The sequence below is a fragment of the Acomys russatus genome, chromosome 4, assembly GCF_903995435.1.
Source record: "Acomys russatus chromosome 4, mAcoRus1.1, whole genome shotgun sequence".
NCBI lineage: Eukaryota > Metazoa > Chordata > Mammalia > Rodentia > Muridae > Acomys > Acomys russatus.
Window position 1 is genome coordinate 11,847,139 of NC_067140.1, and position 23,299 is coordinate 11,870,437.

General features: G+C 45.3%; 1 protein-coding gene across 1 annotated transcript in view; it reads right to left on the reverse strand.

The window, feature by feature from the left end:
* The window catches only part of Ptprt (protein tyrosine phosphatase receptor type T), a 1,134,114-nt gene that overhangs the window by 829,751 nt on the left and 281,064 nt on the right, over nt 1-23,299 (reverse strand). Inside the window, exon 2 of the mRNA XM_051143721.1 lies at nt 1,536-1,661. Coding sequence (XP_050999678.1) covers nt 1,536-1,661 — 126 coding nt within the window. The remainder of the gene's footprint in view (nt 1-1,535; nt 1,662-23,299) is intronic.

The window sequence follows — 23,299 nt, forward strand, 5'->3', positions numbered from 1 at the left end:
AAGTGAGAGTCTAGGCAAAGAAACCTAAGACATGGGTGGAAACATTAGGGTGAAGAGACCACCATACAGAAACCGGGGGGCTGGGCGGGGGGGGGCGATAAGTGCAGCCAGTGGCTTCTGAATCGTTCTAGAGAGTGAGCAGAGACGGGGGAAAACAGGGGGAATAACCAAGTATTTTGGGTCTTTTGGGGTCCTAACTGGAGTAATGACTTGGACACTACAGGAATGAAGTTGGCATCACTAAAATCCAGATAGGACAACAGTTCTAGTTTTCCCATGCTGCCTTAGTCATTGACATCTGACACATCTGATGTTTCTGCTTAGGCCAATTAAGATCACCCCTAGTGGAAAATGCCTAATTTAGTACCTCGGGCTTGCTCCTTTCCTTTCCTTTTTCTTTTCCTTTCTTCTTTGTTTTATTTTTGCAATAGCCCTTAAACTCTAGAGTTGAGAAACATATATAACACAATGCATGACCTTAGTAGGAACCATAACAATCCAGCCAGGATTGGTCCCTGCTTTGGAACCAAGCTCAAAGTCAGAGGACATTTTTTCCCCATGTTCTCCTGAGTATCCTCTTTGCCTCCACTTACTGGCATCCTAGACACCCTGACCCCAGAGGACATGGCAGCAGGAGTCATAGATGCTGAATTAGCGGTCTTCAGATAGAACCTGAAGCAATGGGGTTGGTGAGACCATCCACGAGTAGAGTACAGAGCAAGCCCAGAGCACGCTAGTGTTTAAGGCCAGAGTGAACTATCAAAGAAGAGAGGTGAGCCACAGGGAGGCCTGACGGCCTGATGGAACACAAGACAGTGTGTGAGCTGCAAGGAGTTGCTGGCCAGGGAGCCTCCACGGACAATGCCCTCTTATGTCCCACTGTTCAAAAGAGTGAACGTAACTTTCACAGAGCTGTGGGGCATCCAGGCTTACATCACCTGGCAAGCTTGCTTAACATGCCTTGCCCAAGTCACTAACTCTGACAGTGGTCTTCCAGAGTGTGTGTGTATCTCCTCTGAGCACATCCCCTAAAACCCAGCAGGTGCTTCTCGCACAGGCCTGCCTCATGCAGGCATCCGTCAAGAATTTACCCTGGTTAAAGAAGCCTGGTATTCTGGATGTCAGCACAGTCATCGAGGTGGCGATGATATGACAGCGGAAATCCCCTGACGTATGTGTATACAAGCCACGTCCATATGACATAGCGGGAAGACGTGAACTCATCTCTTTCTAAAAATGCCATTGTTGTCTGGCCCCGGAACAAAACTCGGTGATACCCTATGCGCAGAGTTTAAAGGTCTCAGAGTAAAAGGAAATCCCAAAGGCGTCTGGATCCTAATAACTTGTGACTCTCACTCCAAACTAAGGAGTTCACTTAGCCTTGCTTAAACGCTTCTAGGGATGGGAAACTCACCACCTATACATCAACCTACTGTCCTCCCAGACAGCTCGATCCATAACAAGGTCCTTCCCCCGTGAGGCACTGCAAAAGACAGTCCCCTCTATCTCAGCCCCAAACATGATGGATCACATACCTGTGGGCACAGCTGGGTCCAGCATTGGCTTCTCCCATGTGTTAATCTGCTCCCAGGTAAAGCCATTGGTTCCCAAAGCCACACTATACCCGCAGTTGCTGTAGTGCTCATCAAAAGAACAGCCACCTACAAGCAAAAGAGAGACAGGTAAGTTCGGCCACATGCATGAACTGTGGCTCATTACCCTGGCTCCATCAGCTCTTCATTCAGAGCTTTGAATTTTAAACTCTCAAGAGGTGTTGGAGGAAAAACAGAAAAACAAAACAAAACGACAACAAAAAAAATGTAGGCAAACTGGATTTTTCTATTTGCTTTGGTGCTCCCAGGAAAGGCGCTAGCATCTGCAAGCCCCCTTATTTAAGAAAGTTAATAAGGCTCGTTATGTTGATTTCAATCTTCCTTCCTGAGAAAGTAAACACCAACGTCTCATTCTAAGTAGAAAAAATGAATGCCGGGGCATGCCTCTGTAATTGCTTCCTGCAACAAGCAAAGGGTGCTGGGATGACGCAGAAAGAACAGGAGCTTCAGGGTGCAGCAGGACGGTAGCACACCTCAGCTCTGCAAAGCTGTGAGTTGGGGCCACCTGGTTCACCCATGGGGGATCTCAGTTTTTCTCACCTGCAATGTGGAAAGGAACATCTACCTTAGGGTATGTCATTAAATGGATGAACTATGAAAAGCAAGCACAGAACACACTCTGGGTCCCCTGCCTTCTTCGCTGTACAGGTAGCCTGAAAGCCTATGCCTCCTGGACTTGGGTGAGGAATTAGACACCCATGTGTTTGGAAGATGAGAAAGTCAACAGTGAGTATTTCTAGATTCTCCCTTAAAGTTCAAACCATCCATCCTTGGACATTATGTTGTGTCCCTTTTATTTTGGCAAGGATAAAGTGAGCATATACTTGAGCTGTAAGTCCACTCAAGGTGACATCGAAAGAGATAGAACATTAGAATGGGTGCTCCAACTAGGACAGCTGCTGTAACCGGAGAAGCAGGAGCCCACTATTCTGAAAAAGAGAAGGGAAGGAGAGAATGAGCATGGCCCTGGAGGAAAGGAGGAGTGTCACAACTGGAAGGCAGGAGGAAGGATGCACAGCCTGATCCAAAAAAGAGCTGGCACCTGCTGGCCTGAGCCTACAGTGGCCTCCTGGCTGGTCATCCACGCCCACTCAATCCTAGCCCACCTCTTGCCTCTGCTGTCTCCTTAGCGTTCAGCTCCCATATGCCCCCATCGCAAGTTGAGCCACATGCACTGTAGGCTACATGCCTGCATCCTCTTCCAGATCCTAAGCTGGAACTCAACCCTGATAAAGTGGTATTAAGGGGGGGAAGGGAAATGAGGAAATTATTAGATTATGAGAGTTCGGCTTTCATGTAGGGGCTTCGTGTCCTCATGGTGCATGCTTACCCCTTCTGCCAAGTGAGAAATTGTGAGGAATGGAGAGCCAAGAAGAAGATAATTGAATACATAAGACATGAAAGCAAAAGACATATGGGGAGGATGGCAGAAGGAGAAGAACAGGAGGGTGAAGAAGGGGGAGGGGAGGAGATCAATGAGAACAAAGTATATATGAAAATGTTATAATCTAACCTGTTACTTTGAATGATAATTAAACTAACAATATATAAATAAAGCAAAATCAAATAAAATGCAGGCCTCTATGGAGAACAAGCTGCCATCACACCCTGCATATGCTGCTGCCCTGATTGAAGACTTCCAGGCCTCCAGAATGGTGAATGAAAATTTTCTATTGTTTATAAACCACCCAGCTTAAAGTATGCTGTTAATAGTCACTTAAGCAGGTTAAGGCGGTACCCCAGTGAATGCTGAGCTGAGCAACAGAGGGCCGAACCCATCCGGGAGGTGCAGGAGTTAAGGAGTGCTTTGCATTAAATGGAAAAGGAATGACACAAACATCTTGAGAGGAACAAAAAGGTAAAAAAGTCTAAGAAGTAACAACAAAAACTGAGATCTGCGGTGAGGCCAGTGGGAAATTTCTGAGAAAAAAAAAAGGATGGGAAGTGAGACAAGAGAAGAGAAAACTGTTCGCTTCCCAGTAGTTACTTGCTAATTCAACAATGACTCCTGTTAAAGAACAGATACAGTGCTGGCAGTGGCTATACTGTGCTTCCTAGAGACATGCGAAACTTAGTGAGGTAGACCAGCAGGAAACAAGCACGTTAAAAGGTAATTACAATATCAGGCATGTTGGCACAGCCCTGTAATCCCAGCACTCTGGGAGGCAGAGGCAGGGAGATCCCTGTAAATTCGAGGCCAGCCTAGTCTATAAAGTGAATCCATGATGGCCAAGTCTATCCAGAGAAGAAACCCTGTCTTGGAAAAAAAAAATGACGAATGTAAACACGCACTACAGAGAGCGCAGGTGGGAGTGCTTGGAGTGGTACAAGATGTCTAACTGAACTGGAAGCAGGGCTGCACTACAATGGCCCACCCCCATGCCAACCTCTAAGCGACAGGTGCTACGTACAGAGGCTCTGACGCACAGTCCTCAGTTCCTCTGGTACTGCCAGGGCCTCCCTGGCTGAAGCTGCAGGTGATGGCAATCAAAGAAGGAAGGAGTGGCAGCAGAAAGCTCACGCGAGAAGAGCTTGCCTAGAGCAGTCAAGGGCCCGCGTCATATTCTCTCGAGCTACTCTTTCCTTGGGATAGTCAGACCCTGCTTTCCAACAGCACTTGTCACAGCCTATGCATATCTCTTATGTCCCTCCACAAGAGAGTTCTAGATATAGGCCTCTGGGCTCCACTACATGACACACATCTCAGCCGGGCACATGGTTAGGACTTTTCCGCAGAGGGGCCAGAGTCTCTGCAAAGAAGGAAATACGAGTGGTGGAAGTTAAGTTCCCATCTGTGTTGTGTGCAAAACCTAGAAAGCAGAGCGTGTTTCAGAGATGCTGTCTAATTGCTTGCCACCCAGCTGTGTCAGCCAGATAAGCCCAGATGCTGTGTGCACAGCATGGTGACATCGAGGGCAGGCAGAAGAAAAGGCACACGGGGTGGGAGGCAGCTGTAGACCCATGCTCACCTGTCCCACGTGCCCATCTGCCTAAATGTGGTTCTGTGCCCGGCTCTGTGCTCCTGGATCCCTATATCAATAGAGAAAGCATCCCAGGTACAGGACACCGTGTTCTTATAATAAAAGCCAAACTGTTCAAGGAAGATGACAACCGGTCCATGACCACTGATCAGACAAGTGCCTCTGCAGGACTATCCATGATGGATCTCGTATCCCGTAATGAAGTGCCATCCTTAGCTGAAACTCCATCCACACAGGGAGCGCATGACAAGTCTCATGAGACCGCTTCTCATAATACTTCTTAATATAAATTGATAGCATCGCCCAAACACACTCATCAGGAAAAACAAACCACTGTGGCCCGATACCAACTGATAGATACGTCGTCTGCTCCCTGCTCATGTGGTTTGATGCAGACAATGTGTTTAAAATGACTAAGGAGGAATATATATACATATATATGTGTGTGTGTATACACACACACACACACACACACACACACTTAAGGACAATTTTCTTCCTCTCAGACAACAAATGAAGACAGACTCAGAGTGGTCATGCACTCAAGGTCAGCAGCAGGTGACATCGTCTGCCGGAGGCAACTTGCTAACACACACCCATTCTCAATTCTGAGCCATTAGTTCCTGGTATACGAGAGCAAGATGGTCATTAGGGTCCCTTCTCTAAGTATGCTAGAGGACCAGAAATAACTAGAAAGTTCCAGGGGCCATAGAGATGCAGAAATGGCAACAAGCCATGGTGCTGTGGACACTAGGAGTCACCAAGAAAGGAGAAGAGAGGAAATCCGAGCTCCCCTGGACCCTGAACAGCAAACATTCATCCAACTCCCACGGCCTTAGGACTTGGTCCGGGTGATGTTGATCATCCAAACACTGCATCTTGCTGTCTTCCCTAGAGACCATAACACAAAAGGCCTAGCCATCTCTGTAGGCATTTATGGCAGGCCACTTAAGGAAGATATACAATTGAAAATAATCCCTCCAAAACCTCGTGTGGATGCTGACCTCATTCAGACCTAAGGAGCAAGTGGTGTCAAGCAACTGATGTCAATCTTAGCACAGTCATTCGGAGGGGGAAATAACACCTTTGCCTCTACCTCTACCCCAGGAACTAGCTCAGGCCATCTCCAAAAGCCACCCTCCAGCCTGATGGAGATGCACAAAAATCACAGGACGACAAGGAAAGGCAGCCACCACCCAAGGACTCTACTCTTAAACAGATGAGCTATTTCACTGGGCAGGTTGAGGTCAAAATGTGGCAAAAATCCCCCAGATGCTCTGATGCAAGTCAAACATAAAAAGTCAACAGAGAAATGGAAGACTGTAGCAAGGAAATTGGATTTTGAAAATCCATTTGGACTTGGTAATGTATAGCTTATCAGCATCTGTAAGGGAGTAAACACAGTGCTGGATACATACTTTAGGAGACATTAAAGCATAAATAAGGTTTATAGTGCCAATCAGAATTTTTTTTTAAACATGAGCTCTTCTTTTGAAAATGAGAGAGGAATAGAATTCAATAAAAATATAAATGTGCCTGCCTCTGCATTTCTCAGATATGATCCTATGTATTCCAGAACAGAATTAAGTTCAGAAGGGGGACGAACGACTTGTTCCTTTCCACCGTGTTCCAGGCACTGTATGTGAGCTGTGTGGATATATGCAAATCTGTTTGCACATGGAAGCAGAAAACCTCAATACCCTTCTCTAAGACAGGGCTCAGCCAACTTTTCTACAAGGGACCAAATAGTAAATCTCTTTAGCCTTGTGGCTACATGGTCGCTGTCACAACTGCTAAGCACCACCCTTGTAACACAGAGGTAACCATAGCCAACACGGAAACAGCGGATGTACAGAAACAAGCAGGCGTGGCTCTGTTCCCTTGAAACTTTACACATAATCTAGAGGGAGGCCACATTTTGCCCAGGGATCGTCATCTGTCGGTTCTTGCTCTGGGACATCGCTCTCTCTCTCCCTCTCTACAGTGGAATCTCATCGAAGAACTCCCAAGGGACTTACCTAGCTGGAGAAAAAGCATGGCGTCACAGTTGCCAATAACAACAGAGACAGCCCTTTTTATTAACAGCCATTTGTGTGCAGCCCTTGCCCACACTGGCTCCCATACGCTGCTATCTGCCTTTGCCCTGCCTATCCCATCATCTTACAGATGCACATTGCAGACCCCTAAAAACAGCTCAAACACATGAAACAGAGGAGGCGGGACGTTCACCCTGGCTTCGCAGAACCGAAGCTTCCCAGGGCTCCGGCAAGGCCTCTTTTAGAACACTCCATATTCACACTCTGAGTCTCACCCTGCTGCTTCTAGAATAGAAATCTGGTGCCTTTAATATCCAGCAGTGGAGCTAAGCGAAGATAGGAAACTAGGTCAAACATAAAAAAAAAAAAAAAGAAAAGAAAGGAAAATTATTTTTTAAAAGGTACAGATTTGCCTTCAGTTTTGCACTACATGGTAAGTACCGCTGGTGGAGAACTCATGGTGTTGACAAAGATGACCCTGAGGAAACTGAGGTGATCGGGCATGGGGGAGACAAAGAAATACTTCCTATCCTGGCCTACACGTCTAGAACAGAACATTCTAGGAACTCTCAGAGCGCTGCGTTCATGGAGCTCAGAGGGCAACTCCGGCTTAATGTGAGGCATGTAAAGCCACAGGATGGTGTCCTTCCAGGCCTGGGTGCCAAAGATTCAAGAGTCCCACTCAAAGTCCAGCCACAGTGCAGCTTTATTCAATGCGTGGCTGAATACATTAACATGGACTTTATTCCTGGCGAAGTGCCAGGCTGGAGCCCTCAGAAGGCAACGCAGTCCATCTGTGCCTTCTCTTACGGGGGTCACAGTGAACTCAGAGAACCTTCCAGTAGGGGAGGGACTGAGGGCTCCGAAGTCAGGCTGGGCCTTTTAAGAGTATTTATCCCGGTTCTGCAAAGGTGAAGACTTCAAATTTAGAGAGAAGGGAAGCCAACACAAGTGCTAAGGAGAATCCACTGGGCCATCTTAGAAAAGAGAAGATGACATAAGGTAGCAGATAGGACAAGAAGCAACAGTGGGAGAGATTCAAGTTACAGCAACAGGTGCAGGGGAGATGAGCCTGCTAAGGACCAACTGTGTCGAGTCAGGGAACGATGGCACGGGGTAAAAGGACAGGAAAAGAACGCTATGGAGCGGATGCCAATCTGATGACGTATACAGCGCTTTATGTTAAGCTCGCTGCTGGTTACCTATAATAGTCACTTAACTATCACCGTCACTGCATGAGCCAGACATCATCATCGATGTCCATGTCATGAATGGAGAAACTAACACACGGCATGCTCTACAAATGTTGCCCAGGATCACACAAACCTCAAGTGGCAAAGCTTGACTTTGAACCCAGATTCGCTCAGTCTACACACACACACACACACACACACACACACACACACACACACACACACACTTCACCCATTATACTAGGTCACTAGAGTGATTACATTTCTTTTTTTTTTTTTTTTTACCCTTTTATTCTTTTTTTTATTATTAATTTATTCTTGTTACATCTCAATGGTTATCCCATCCCTTGTATCCTCCCATTCCTCCCCCCGCCCCATTTTCCCATTATTCCCCTCCCCTATGACTGTTCCTGAGGGGGATTACCTCCCCCTGTATATTCTCATAGGGTATCAAGTCTCTTCTTGGCTACTTGCTGTCCTTCCTCTGAGTGCCACCAGGTCTCCCCCTCCAGGGGACATGGTCAAATGTGAGGCACCAGAGTACGTGAGAAAGTCGTATCACACTCTCCACTCAACTGTGGAGAATATTCTGACCATTGGCTAGATCTGGGAAGGGGTTTAAAGTTTACCTCCTGTATTGTCCTTGGCTGGTGCCTTAGTTTGAGCGGGACCCTTCACTTACCTTTTTATTTTTTTAAAGGTTTTGTTTTGTTTTCTTTTTTAAATTTATTTATTTTATTATGTACACAATGTTCTGCCTGCGTGACTGTCCACAAGATCTCATTATTGGTGGTTGTGAGCCACCATGTGGTTGCTGGGAATTGAACTCAGGACCTCTGGAAGAGCAGACAGTGCTCTTAACCACTGAGCCATCTCTCCAGTCCTTTTTAAACAGAGCTGGTTGAGGCAGCTACACTTCCTCAGTCCTGAGCCGGTCTTCAAGTCCTCTGGGCCAAATCACTCACTGCTCCAGGGCTACAATGTGCTAGTCCTCAAGTCTAGAGATCTAGGCACAGGAGTAGGCTCTGCGGCTTCAGCTCGCCATGGAGAGCATGGTGCAGAGGGTAGGGTCAGAGATGGAACGGGCGGGGGGAGCAGCGGGGGGGTCCAGAATCAAGCAGGAAGGTACGTCACTGGAAGATGGCACCAGCTTCCAGCTTCGTGTATCACTCACTGATGTATAGACAGCTCACACTGAACACAGAAGGAGCTGCATGGACTCCAGATACAGCAAGAACACACACGTCTTAGTTTGGGTTTTATTGCTACGAAGAGACACCTTGACCACAGCAACTCTTATAAAGGAACACATTTCCTCGGGGCTGGCTTACTGTTTCAGGTGTTAGGTCTATCCTCATCATGGCGGGAAACATGGAGGCATGCAGGCAGACATGGTGCTGGAGAAGGAGCTGAGAGTCCTACATCTTGATCCACAAGCAGCAGAAGGAGACCGTGTGCCACACTGGGCATAGCTTGAGCGTATATAAGACCTCAAAGCCCTGTCTCCACAGTGACACACTTCCTCCAACAAAGCCTCACTTACTCCTATGAGGCCACACCTCCTAACAGTGCCACGCCCCTATGGGGCTGAGCATTCAAACACATGAGTTTATGGAGGCCATTCCTATACAAACCAACACAACATGGGTAGAGGGAACTAGAAAAAGAGAGAGAGATGACCAGCATAGCTTTTTAAAAAAAAATATTTATTTCTTTTTATTTTAGGTATAAATATGAGTGCCTGCACGCATGTCTGTACATGTGTGTGTGTGTGGAGCCTTCAGAAGCCAAAAGCAGGCATTGGATCACCGGAAGCTGGACTTACAAGTAGGTGTGAGCCACCATGCAAGTCCTTTGCAAAAGCAAAAAAGGCATTTAACTGATGAGCCACTCCCAGTTTTTATTATTTTTAACCAGAAGGGGGTGTTAAACATTTTCCATGAAGGACCAAGGAGTAGATATTATCAGCTTTGCGGGTTGTCTTAATCCGCTCACACCGCCATAACCAAATGCCATACACAGACATTTTGTTACTTCACAGCTCTGGAAACTAAAGTTCCATCCAAAGGTCTGGCTGGGGGGAGTTCTGGGGTCACTTCCTCCCTGGCCTGAGATCTTCACATAGCCTTTCCTTGGCACGCTTGCAGGAAAACAGCATTACCTCTGGGGCCGCTCCTTAGCCTACAGAGGCCGGACCCTACCCCAGTGACCCCACCTAGCCTTTCCACAGGATCTGTCTTCATGGTGGAAGTAGAGCTTCCGCATACGGACTTCAACACAAGATTCTGAGGAGGACAAAACAAGGTCCATGACAGCACATTCGTTTCACTTTGCTTCACATTAAATCACCACAAATGCAGCGTCTTAAGATGCCTAGTTGGAAGTAGAACATTATGATAGGCAGATTTGGGCCCAGGGGTCCCACTCAAACTAAGGCACCAGCCAAGGACAATACAGGTGGTAAACTTTAAACCCCTACCCAGATCTAGCCAATGGACAGAACATTCTCCACAGTTGAGTGGAGAGTCGGGTCTGACTTTCACAGGAACTCTGGTGCCTCATATTTGACCATGTCCCCTGGAGGGGGAGACCTGGTGGCACTCAGAGGAAGGATAGCAGGTTACCGAGAAGAGACTTGATACCCTATGAGCATATACAGGGGGAGGAAATCCCCCTCAGGAACAGTCATAGGGGAGGGGAATAAGGGGAAAATAGGGGGGGGGGAGGGAAGAATGGGAGGATACAAGGGATGGGATAACCACTGAGATGTAACAAGAATAAATTAATAAAAAAAAGTTTTTAAAAAGATGCCTAGTTGGTATCTGCAGCATCTATAAGGCACAAGCACAGAAATCAGCAAAGCCTATTCTCCCAGGACAGAAACCAGGTGCCTGCGGAACTTTTTGGACCTTGGGATTTTCTTTAGAGCTCACATAACTGTTGGTGGAATCCAGTTCCTTAGGTTGCGGAACTGAGGTCCTGTTTTTCTTGTTAGCTAAGCCCAGCAGGCACTCTCAGACCACCAACGCTAGCCACAATTCCAGACCATGTGACCCCAGCATGTGCCTTCTGTTTCAACCTCTTCCTTAAAGCTGGATCTCATTCTTCTGAGGGACTCACCTGCCACAGCAGATTCATCCAAGATTATCACTCTGTCCTGAGTGTCGACAAATGATTTGGGCACTTAGCTACATCTGACAGCGTTTCACCTTTGTCACTAACATAACCAAGGTGTGGGGCAAGCCTACTGTATGCACACTGCCATGAAGAGGATGTCTCAGCGGTCAGGAATATTGGGGGCTACCTCATAGTCCTGCTTATCACAGCAGCCCCAAGATCTATTGCTAGTGCTCAGCAAGTCACTGTAAGTATGAAAGTATGATGTGTAATGAGTGAGCATGTCTGTGTTCTATATGTACACAAATAGACAGATTAATGAATAAAGGAATGAATGAATGAATGAATGATGAATGAAATATGGTCTGTTTGAGACAAGCTCTTGTTCGATAATCCAGGCTAACCTCAAATATACAATTCTCCCGCCTCTGCCTCCGTATTTCTGGGTTTGCAGGTGTGCACTACCACACCCAGCAGTCACTGTACCTAAAACCGTACATGATCCACCATAACAATAAATAGTCCTCTATCTGCGTACCTACTTACAAACGCAAAACCCATCAGCATCCGTGCACTGTACAAGAGCCAGGGAAGACTCAAGTTCAGAGTGCAGCCTACCATCCTAACTCAGCAGCATGGCATTCCCAGTGTTAACAGGCTCACTGACTTTCAATGCAGTCCCACAAGTCGTCACCTGAGTGTCTGATGAAATGTGATTTTGACACTCCCTTCCCTTTTTTTTTTTTTTTTTAGATGTAGTGTGAGTCTTCTTTTCTCTGAGGAAGTGGAGAGACATGTCCATCGTCTTCTGACATCACACATCCGGCCCTCGGGAAAAGGGCTGATGGAGTGAAGATCTCTAACAGCCCAGACTTAGGAAAGCACCTCATGGATGGGAAGCTGGTGCTTCTACTACACATACGAGAAGACCGAGGCCAGAGCAGAGGACACACCTAGTGTCAGGTGGACAGCATAGCTGAACTCTAATCACAACCGAGTCAGCCAACTGAGACAAATTCCAAGGAAGGCTCAGCTCTAAACTTTGTGAAGCCAGCACAAATATACATCACACAATACCACATTGTACACTTAAGAAATCAAGAGAGCAGTAGCGGTGCTTTAAAGCCTGCTGCTAGGGCCTCAGTGACTACAGTTTGCAGGCCCAGGAAGCAAACCCTGTTCTGTGGACACACACATTCCAAAGAGCTCCAGCCCCCGAGTCATTCGTATTCTACCCTTGTGCCAGCAGATGCTCTGAAGGCTGGGTAGGATCTAAGTAGGGCTTATTAATCGTGAGCAGCGTATCGTGGGGAGCCCAGCCTTGCCCCCGGAATGAATGTAAACCAGCCTTGCATAAATTGAATTTCTTTTTTGAATATCTAATTGAATTTGCAGAAGTGTGTGCCAGGGGGGTGTTTAAATAAGTGCACAAATATGATAAGAAGGCCTTCACACCATTATATCTAATTCAGTAAGCAAAAATAATGGCAGGGCACGTTCCAATTAGTGTTTGATTTATTTGCTTTAACAAATCCAATTAGTAGAATGTTTTATAAAGTCATCCAATGTCAAATGCTCATGGACTCAACAGATAGAAACAATAGTCCTAATAGAAAAAAAGATGTTTTAGAGGCCTCTGGGTGGTGGGTTTATTGTACATAAGATGCTGCCTCTCTGATGGCTTGGACATTCTCTGAAGGACAGGGAAATAGTGTCTGATCTGATCTACAGGTTCTTCTTTATGAGTGTCTGGGCAGCAATATGGCCCACTATGCTGTGTCTAGGAATGAAAGCAACAAAGAGAGGAGCTAGCCAGGAGATTTCAAGGGAGAATAACAACCTTGGTGCTGAGTGTCTTTGAGAGCAGTGGCAGGTGTGTTTGGAGACCAAGGCTACAGAGCACCATGGGAAAACAATGGGACCACAGAGGCTGTGATGTCCTCAAACTGGAATTAACCTTCTTGTACCCTTGTGCTGGGCTCTGGTTCCATTGCTGAAGATGGGTGAAGAGATTAGTGATTCACAAACATACTAACCTTCGTTGGAGGAAGTTGCCCTTAGCTCAGTGAGACACAGTATAAAGATGGCTAAGGTTGTAGACCCTTGAGCTAGCCATTAAACTCTTTTGTTTTACTTAGCTATTTGTCCTTGGCCAATGTAAACTCCATGTAGTGCACTTCCCCCATCTGTAAGCCTAAGATATTCATAGGTTCCACCTCCTAGCATTGTTGTGAGGGAGGAATGGATGAACTTAATATCTATAGAGACTCAGAAGAGTGCCTGGCACCCAGTAGGCTCCAAGTAAAGTACCTGATAACATAAATATGTCATCTCCATGTGTGAATTCAAAAGGGAAAGGTTGTTTTACATGTATTCACCTTGTAAAATATTTTAAAGCAAAGCATTAGAGAAGCTGTATCAAAGTCTGTCTGTGTGTCCTAAATGGATGGATGGATGGATGGATGGATGGATGGATGGATGGAGAGACACTTTACTACACAGTAATCCCTGGCACCATTAGAACTTGCTGCAGGATGACCTCAGACAAGACAGTCTCCGTGTCCCAGGCTTCTTCACCTGTAACAGAGGCTGTAGGCAAGGCCTCTCCTAGGACCCCTTGACTTCTCAACCCTCCAGAACATGGCTGTATCGTCCTTCATGATACCCAGATACACTAGAAGTAAGAGCCTCAGACCAGCTACTTTATACGAACTTCCTGGCCTTTGTCTAACAGTGTCATGCAGCAGTGGATCTCTACCTTCTCTTGTCGTGCCCAAGACTCCTGAGTACCAGTTTATATATGGATACTGTGACGGTCGATAAAGAATATGGAAAACATGCTCTCAGCCTCAACATGTCAGCAAGAGAGTGAGGCTTAGGGAAAGAAGTGTCACCTTCAGTCACAACAGGTAAGGAAGGCTCAAGTTGAGAGCCAGCCCAGCGAGAGAATCCAATTAGCCAGAAAAGTAGCCCTTGCTAACAGGCAATACATTCTGCCTGAAAACAGCATAGGAGCAGACACAAGGATCCCGCTGCCTGCTCAAACATAAAAACTAACTGATCATCTGGCCCCACTCCTAATTTTACAGGTGGGTAAACAGACAATGGGCAAAGGCTTCAAAGAGAAGGGGTCCAGAGCTGGGCAGAGCACAGAAGCCCTGGACCCTGGCCAGACCTTTGCTCACTCAGCTGCCAGAAAAGCATCTTTGATCTTTTCCCACCCAACAGTGATGTCTCTTTCATTTTTAGTTAGAGGGAGTTGTGAAAGATGGAGAAGAGCACAGGTCATGCCCCATCTTGGGGAGAAAACTTTCCATACTTTGGGGTAAGGAGAGGACAGGCATCAGCATCAGCATCAGCATCAGCATCAGCATCAGCACTAGCATCAGCATCAGCATCAGCTACAGAAATCTTTAGATGCTGAAGCCAAGATTCCAGCCTTCTCAGGATCTTTGCACTTCTAGCTCTTCCAGCTCAGATCACCCCACACATTGGAGCATCATGAGGCTCACTCTAAATGATTCCCCACCAAAATTCAAATTTCCAGAGAAGACTTCTCAAATACTCAGACAAAAATAGGCTTACCTTTCTAATTATTCTTTCCCATGCCAGTGTGTTCAGGAAGGAAGAAAGGAAGGAAGGAAGGAAGGAAGGAAGGAAGGAAGGAAGGAAGGAAGGAAGGAAGGAAGCATCAGGGAGGCAAAACTAGGAAAAGGTAACAAATATGTAACTTGTTTCTGACCTTGAGTTGTATAGGTTGGCCCCATTTCCTGCCCACTCTCTACTTCCTTGCTGTCTTGGCAGACTGTGTCTCCTCAAACTGTAAATTAAAATTAACACTTCCTCCCCAAGGTTGCTTCTTGTTCAATGTTTATTTTCCACAGTGAAAGGAGTGACTATTTCAGTTACCTGGAAGAGAGTCTGGTAACCCAGTGAGGAGCAGGAAGAGGAAGAGAAAGTCCTGGAAAGGTGACCTCTGAATTGGGAGTCCCCAGTAGGAATTACCCTCAGATCACTTAAGGTGATCTCAAATCCCACTTTGGGAATATCAGCCTTCTGAGCCCACCCCACATGTTCTTTATAAAGACTACCTTAAACCAGCCCTGACAACTTGCCTGGATTTGTTCTTTGAGACTTACTGCAGTTTAGCAAAGTGGGAGTCTGAGGTGGAAAGTGGTTAAATGACTTCCTTGTGTCTGACAGAGCCATGATTAGAAGGAGTTTCGGTTCAAACCCAAACACAAGCTCTGTGAACTCTATCATATGCCTCTGGTGTAGAAACAAAAGGGAAGCTGGCAGCTTGGAAATCTGCTGCCCTCATTATAAACCTGCTCTCTGGATTTACTCAACCCACACTTGCATTTATTAGTACTCTGTGGACTGTCTGGTGTGTGTTAGGTATTATTTCAGCACCTGAGATAAGGCAGAGACAAACAGGAGTGGGCCTTGATTTTCCACAGAGCTAACGTTTGAGCTGGGAAGACTAACAGTGAAGCACAGAGATAAACAGAGCGAGGGAGGTGTCTGCTCCAGCTCTCTTCAGAACGCTTTCAATATTTAATACAGATCCATTAGGTAGCTCACTATGGAAAGTGATTCTTATTAAACAGCATATGTTATGGTGCCAGCATCAAGCCAGGCATTTTTCATGGCTTTACCTGATCGTAACTGACATCTCACAATGCAGGAATTAATCACTGTGACGATGAGGAAACTGAGATGCTAACAGCTTCAGAATCCAGTCCACCCCGCCCCCCACCTGCTTTTTCTGGCAGTTTTCTTTCCCCAGAGGCCATAATCTGCCTATTTCCCAATGCCATACGGACAAAGGCCTAAGAAACAGCAAGGGCCTGCTAATAGATACCAGTTCATGTACTTTAATTTTATGAGTACATTAACATTTAATCACCTAAAGTAAAGACTGAGGTCCCATACATTCATTAAGCCTGGTAATAGCATCCAGAGTTCCATAAATCACCAAACTGATCACTACCCAGATAAAATATTTACTGAGGTCTGGATATTACCCTAAATATAATTGGTTGTAGAAACTCCCTTCAAACAGTTCAGCTTTGGCAACTCAGCCTAGGGTAGCCAGAGGGGATTCATCTCCCATGACCTCTCAAATGAGCATCAAATGTGGAATAAAGGATTTAAAAGAACAGAGGATAAAGAGACCTCAAATAATTTGAAGCTTAAATCACCCAGATGCCAATACTTGATCAACCCATGGATCTTGGTCTCAAGGATGATGAGGTTAACTGTTGTGACAAGCATATTAGCTTGTCCTCAGTTCAGACAGTCCACTCTCAAATAGTGACACTTCGGTTGTCTGCGGAGGTGAAACTCCTAGAGGCGGGTGCCAACGCAAAGGGAGCACTCTCTCAAGGATTAAAGAAGTGGCCTTTGATGAACACTTCAAAAGGCAAGCAGGTTGCTCACTTAGGTGCCTAAGCACAGAGCAGAGCCAGTACCTCAAGCCCACATCATCTCAGCCTCTCAGATCTCTGAGAGCTCACGTTTGGGACACACAAATATATTTCTCATGTCTAGAACAAGCACTTAGCAATTTCCATCTCTGTGCACTTTTTTTTTTTTTTTTAATCTGCAAAGGCCAAAGCAGAAGTTCAGCCCGTGCCAACAAGACTTCACCTCGGGCAAAAGCTCTGAAACAGAAATGAACTTCTACCAAAGCTGCCACTTGCTAAATCACACAATAAGTCAGAACCTGACAGCACATGGAGGCAGGTGGTCTTGAAGATTGAGGCTTCACCAGGGAGAAAAGAGGCCTGCATTAAGGACTTGGCCCTGCCAGCATCTGGCTGTGTGACCCCTGCTGCGTACGTGCTGTTGAAGATGCACCTGGCTGTTTCTCACAGAACCTCACTCTGATGACCACAGAACTCTTGGAAATAGGGAAAACTCTCAGAGAGAGTGAAAAGAATCTAGCATAGCAATGACACAGGGACATGGGGAGAAAAGATGATACAACTACAGAAACTGAGACGAATTTTGAGATGCAAATCGCAAACTTTTCCTGATAGACCCTTGCTGGAAATCTACCGGAAAACTATTAAACCTCTATCTAGAATTAACTAGATAAATTGATTAATTAATCAAGTAATAGAGTAAGTGTTTTTTCCCACACTGTCCACACCCAAGTAAAAAAAATATACCACATCTAGTGATTAGGAAATAATCATGTCACTGGTCTCAGCAGAAGACCTGGTTTAGATGTTCTCTCTCCTTTCCCTGAGATCTGCTACCTATACTTATGAAATTTAATCCTTAGCAAGAAAATAAGAATCAGAAATGTATAAAAATGGATTCAGTAGAAATAGAAGCAGAAAGCATTGTTGACATTGAATGAGATGAGTACGAGCGTGAACCAGAACACACTGCATGTCCTCATTAAGGGGATGGGAGATGGCTAGGTCAGAAAAGAGCTCGCTGCACAGCCCTGAGGACCCGAGTCCAAGCTTCAAAGCCTATAGGGAAAATCTGTGTGTTGTGATGTGTTCTTGTAATCCTAGTGGTGGGGAACCAGGTGGATCCCAGGGTGGCTGCCTAGCCTACCTAGCCAAATTGTTGAGTGGCAGGCCAGTGAAAGGCCCAGACAGTCTCAAAACATAAAATGAACAGTAAACTAAGGACTAATGCCTGAAGTTTACCTCTGACTGCTACATGAAAAAATACAAATTCACCAAGAGGAAGTGATCAAATCGAGCCCAGCAGCACACAGAGGTAGGGGAAGCAGGTTATCCAGATGAGACCCAATAGGCTAGGGTCATATGGTCGGGGAAGAGGTCCCCTTTTGTCATAGGTCTAGGGGAGGGGAAAAGGGCAGAAGAGGGAGGAAGGGATGGAGAGAGGGAGGGAGGGAATGGAAAGATACAAATAAGGGGATAACAATTGGGATGAAATCTGAATAAAATTCTTAAAAAAGAAAATATACAAATTCACACACACACACACACACACACACACACAGAGAGAGAGAGAGAGAGAGAGAGAGAGAGAGAGAGAGAGAGAGAGAGAGAGAGAGAGAGGCTAAAACAAGAAGAGACAGAAATAGATGAAATGAAAAGATAACCTGCTTAGGTGAAAATTTGTAGATTCTTAAGGAATCTCAGGAAAAGTAAATAAAACACAAAACGCAGCATAAAGAGCAGCATAAATGTCCACACGCCAAGCCCTCCAACCACAACATCGGCTGAAGTGAATAAAGGAATCAAAAGCAGCAGACAGACCACAGACACTGTCCCTTGTTGGATCGGAACAAATAAGACAATCTGGGACCATCCAAAGTGCCTAGAACTTACACGTGACCTGATCCATTCTTAAAAGAAGTGTTCAGTATGAAAAGAATGAATGAATTCTGGAAGATCCAGGACTGTCTGTCAGCTGGGATAGGAAATCTAGGAAGATGGGGATGTGTCACTTGTGACACTATTTTTGCATCAAGGGCTCTCCTACTTCTCCATTGTAAGCCAGTTCTCCAGGGGGCATCTCCAGGGGCATCCAGCAGGGCCCTCACCCTGCAAGGGCAAGAGCGAAGAGCAGAATGAACAGGGGGCAAAACAGCAAAATGGCTTTGAAGATCAGTACCGACCGCAACATGCCGAACCACAGGCAACCACGAGCCCTGTCCTGCTCACCCTGGGAGGCTGACTCAGCTCTAAGACCAGGGCAAGAGAAATACATTCTGTAAGTCACCACGCCCGTGAGCACCTCCTGGAGATGGAAAGACCTGGAAGAGTGAAGAAGGCTGAGGAGAGAACCCTCCCTGGTCTTCCAGGGCCTTGTCTATCAGCAGACACAGCTGGACTCAACTCCAGAACAGCAGACCCACATGGCAACATACCCTGCCGGGAAGCAGAGTACATACATATAATGGGCGAAGAGACACCTGAAGAATCCATGCTTGTGCACACTGTCCAGCCCATGACCCAGGCAGGACCCGGGACAGGTCCCTTACCCTTTCTCAGGGTGGATTTCTCATCAGAAGAAGATAACTCTGTGGCTCTTCCAGAAGAATTTTGAGTTTTGTGAAGCTTGAAGGACAAACACTTTGGTAAAGTGTCTGTCTTTACCAAAGATACCAAAATATTCAAGAAAATGAGTATGAACTCAGAACAGACACTGTATCTAAAATGAGAAAAGAAACCACGAGAAAAATGTCTAGTAACCAAAACCAACTACAAGGAATGTATTATGCTGAAAGATCAGAGAGCTAGTAACTACATTCTCTCTGATTTTCTGGGTGCTGTCCCTGGGTTATTTCTCAATAACAATAGCTTCACAATTTCCTATTTTTAGACATAGAGATTAAAATTGTCCTCCCTTGCAGCTTGATTAATATTTCGTCATTATTTTACTTTATATTTTTTCTTTGTTCCTTTTCGCGCGCGCACGTGTGTGTGCGTGTGGTGTGCCTATGAGCCCATGCATGTTTTTGCATGTGTATGGGCACTTGTGGGCGATGGTACATATGCAATGTGGAGGCCTGAAGTTGATGTCAGGAGTCATCTTCAACTACATTTCAATCGTATCCATGGAGGCAAGGCTTCTCAATCAAACCCAGAACTCATAGATATGTCTAGTCTTGGCGGCCAAGCGGTACGGTAGCTCCCCATGCAAGCAGCCATGCCCACCTAGCATTTACATGGATTCCTGTGATTCGAACTCCAGTCCTTACAGTTGTAAGGCAAGTACTTTATCCACTGAGCACTCTCCCTAGACCTATTTCTCTGTTATTAATAGCTATTTTCCACCTTCCTTCAAGCTCGCATCATTGTTTCTACAGTTTAGGACCCTTGGTACTCTCATCTATGAGGTCTCTTTCATCTACGTGCTGTAATACTGCAGATCATTGTATGTCCTCTTGTGCATTCAGGGATTATAAGTAAGCCATGCATTGATGGCATCCAGCATGTCCGTGGTCATACACACAGGCACACACGCATGCACGCACGCACACATGCACAGTTGTGTGTGCTTATTCTATTAACCCAGGTTAAGTTTTGGCTTCTGCTTGTATACTCCAGGACATACTCTGACTACTCCGAAGCCCTCACCTCCCGCCTTCCACTTTACAAAGAAAAGTATGATGAAAGCAAATCAGAGGGGAAATCATACAGCAGGCTTAACCAACTGTCACTACAATGATCTTGGTTTTGATCATGGTTTTGATCATTCTACAAAACATGTGACTCTCTGAACAAATTGCCATTCCCCTCTCTGGGCTTTGGAAAGTAATGTGGCAGAGAGGAACCTGAAGTTTATGCTACAGTAACGTGGGGTTCGGGGCTCAGCAACACTCTCACAAGACGCAGATAGGCATGACAGGCACCTGTCCCTGGAAGTGACCAGTATCACTACATGTAGCCATGGCACATTTCTTGATGCTGATGTGTCTTCGTTAGGGGTTCTATTAATGTGATAAAAAAAAAAAAAAAAAAACACCATGTACATATTGTGAAAGGGTGCCAGAGAGCACATGTGGCAATCAAAGGACAATTTGATGGGCTTGGTTCTCTCCTCCACGTTTCCATGTTCCAGGGATCAAAGTCAGGTGTCCAGGATTGTTCTGGAAACACCTGAATTCTCTAAAGCATCTCACTGGCCCTCATGCCACATTCTGACAGAGACACTGCGTGACCTGCCCAGCATTTGCCAATCTCTGCTACACCTGTACGGCGGCCTATCTCACGTGCCTAGCTTCTCACTGGAGCTCAGGGGGCAGATAGGATGGGCCTTGGAGGCAAGATCTGTTGTGGTCACTTACATGCACTTACTTTCATATAAACATCTTAGATTTTACCTCTTGGATAAAAACATGAAACAACAGTGCTTAAAAAAAAAAAAACAATACCATTCATTGCTATTGTGCACTGCTCTGCCAACACACTGTAATTTAGACATTTTCCAAGTTTTCTAAGACACACTGAGCCCAATCACTATTTCAGTCTTGCTTATCCTCCCATTGTTCTCCAATTCTTTTCTCTCTCCAGGCCACAATCACACCTTTGAACCCTGTAAGTGGATATCATGAAGAGGCCTGCCTTATCTTCTTCGATCCAACAGGTGGTTTGGTTGACGACTCTTAGATTCTGTTTTTCGTAAGGAGCCCCAGGCCACATCATGTGACACTCCAGCCCGCAGGCCCTGAGGCTCATCTACGATTCTTACTGCCCATTTGGGAGTTTGAAGCTGTCTTGATTCAGACCCACTACAACCACCCTGATCTCCACTGAAAGCTTTAACAGAGGCGTCTCATAGGCGCTTATACCTGGAGCCTCCTCGAGGCTAGCCTTAAGAAACAGAGCCAGGGACTGGGGAGGCAGCGCAGTAGGGAAAGGAAGGGCAAGAAGACCTGAGTTCACACCCCAACCACTCACATAAAAGCCAAGCACATCATCACATGCCTGTAATCTCCATGGAGAAGGAGACAGACAGTCCCTGGGGCATGCTGGACAGTCAGTCCAGCCCAGTGGGTAAGCTTCAGGATCAGTGACAGACCCTGTTTCCAAAACTAATGTGAGAAGTGATAGAGAAAGGCACCTGATGCTGACTTCTAGCCTACACACACACACACACACACACACACACACACACACACGTACGTGTTCACACGTGCACACGAACATCCTTTCTTTCCCTCCCTCCCTCCCCCCCCCTCTCTCTGTCAACATGACCTTGGTTGGCAACTGTATGCTAAAAATGTGTTGGGAGCAGCATAAAACCACATGGTGGATCAGTAAGAATCTTCATATGACCCTTCATCACAGGCTGGTTGTCTGTGACATAATAGAGGTTTCCTAGAGGAGCAAACCATACTGTCCAGTTCTCCCTGGACACCTAAATAGGAAAATGGCATTGAGTTGGGGGTGGGCCTAAAAGAAATTGATTCTATTGACTCCCCAAAGAATCTGCAATTTTCTGGGATCAACCAGACAGATGAGAGGTGCATGCTGGGACTGAACTTTGCAGTGAGCCTCAAGATAGCTGCTTTATTCAATGAGAGCCCCCCCAAAGGTATTTAAGAGAAGGCTACACGAAAGAAAGATAAAAGTAGGATAGGCATGATTACAGAGCAAGTTTTTCTTAAAATGCATTACACAAGAGCCCTGTCTTAAATCACAACATCTCCGTCTCAAATCCAAGAGTCGTATCACATCATTTGCAAGTCTTGCCACACATACCCCCACACACACACACTTAACGGTATGAAAGGAGACCACAAGCATCCAGAATCTAAGGCTAAATGGGATTCTGGCATACTTTAAAAGCCAAACGTATAATAATTATTATTATGCCCAGGAGCTTATGACTGTAAATGTATTAATAACCCGATAGCTCACATTTTGGTAAATCCTAACTATTGGTAGATAATAACAAGTCCCTGCCTATTCTAGTTATCCTATAGGTACAGATATTGGACACAATCCAGTGTGTGTGTTCCGGTGAGCTGACTGAGGATTAGTCACAAAGTGCCGTACGTTGGATAGCACTGCATTATTTTGTCTGTAATCAACATCAGAAAGTTGTATGTATGTTATATAGGAGCATTCTACATATATTTATTTGTATGTGAATCCATACACACACACACACACACACACACACACACACACACACACACACACTACTCCTGTGTAAATCATAGTTGTTGGTTTAATTCTAAATGAAAAAAATGAGTTGTTGTTTTTTTTTATTTCAGGTAATTTAGGGTAGGGGGGAAATAAAATACACAATCTCCTCTCCTTCAAATTCATTTCTGCAGGAGTTACCCTGGTCACTGTTTGAGAATTTTTTCTGTACTTACAGATGCATACATTTATTTTCTTAAAAATACTAGAAGCATGGCGGATATAGAGGTTTCTATCCAACCAGCTTTTATATTATATTTTATATCAGGAGTATTTTGCCATTTTATTGTTCAAACAGCGAATATTAATGCTTGACATAATATCTTACATGCCTTTGATAAGTCAGATCTTTTATTATTTTTTGTTGTTTTCATATTTTGCTATTCAGAAAGCAAGAAAATAAACCTTACGGCATCTTTATATTTCTTTCCTCAGGACAACTTTCTAAACATTGAATTTCTAGGGATGAAGGATCTGTATTATAATTATATACATATATACATATTCAAATAACCTTCCAGGACAGTTATTGCAATTAACAAAACTTATAATAGAGAACATTGTTCAGATCTCTTGCAATCTCACCAGCACTGAATATCATCATTATTTTTAATCTTTGTCAATTTAATTGGTTAACTGCAGAGCCTCTTTGTTTCAGTTTTTATTTGAATATTAGCTTGAATGCTTTTCATAAGTTCAACCAACCAT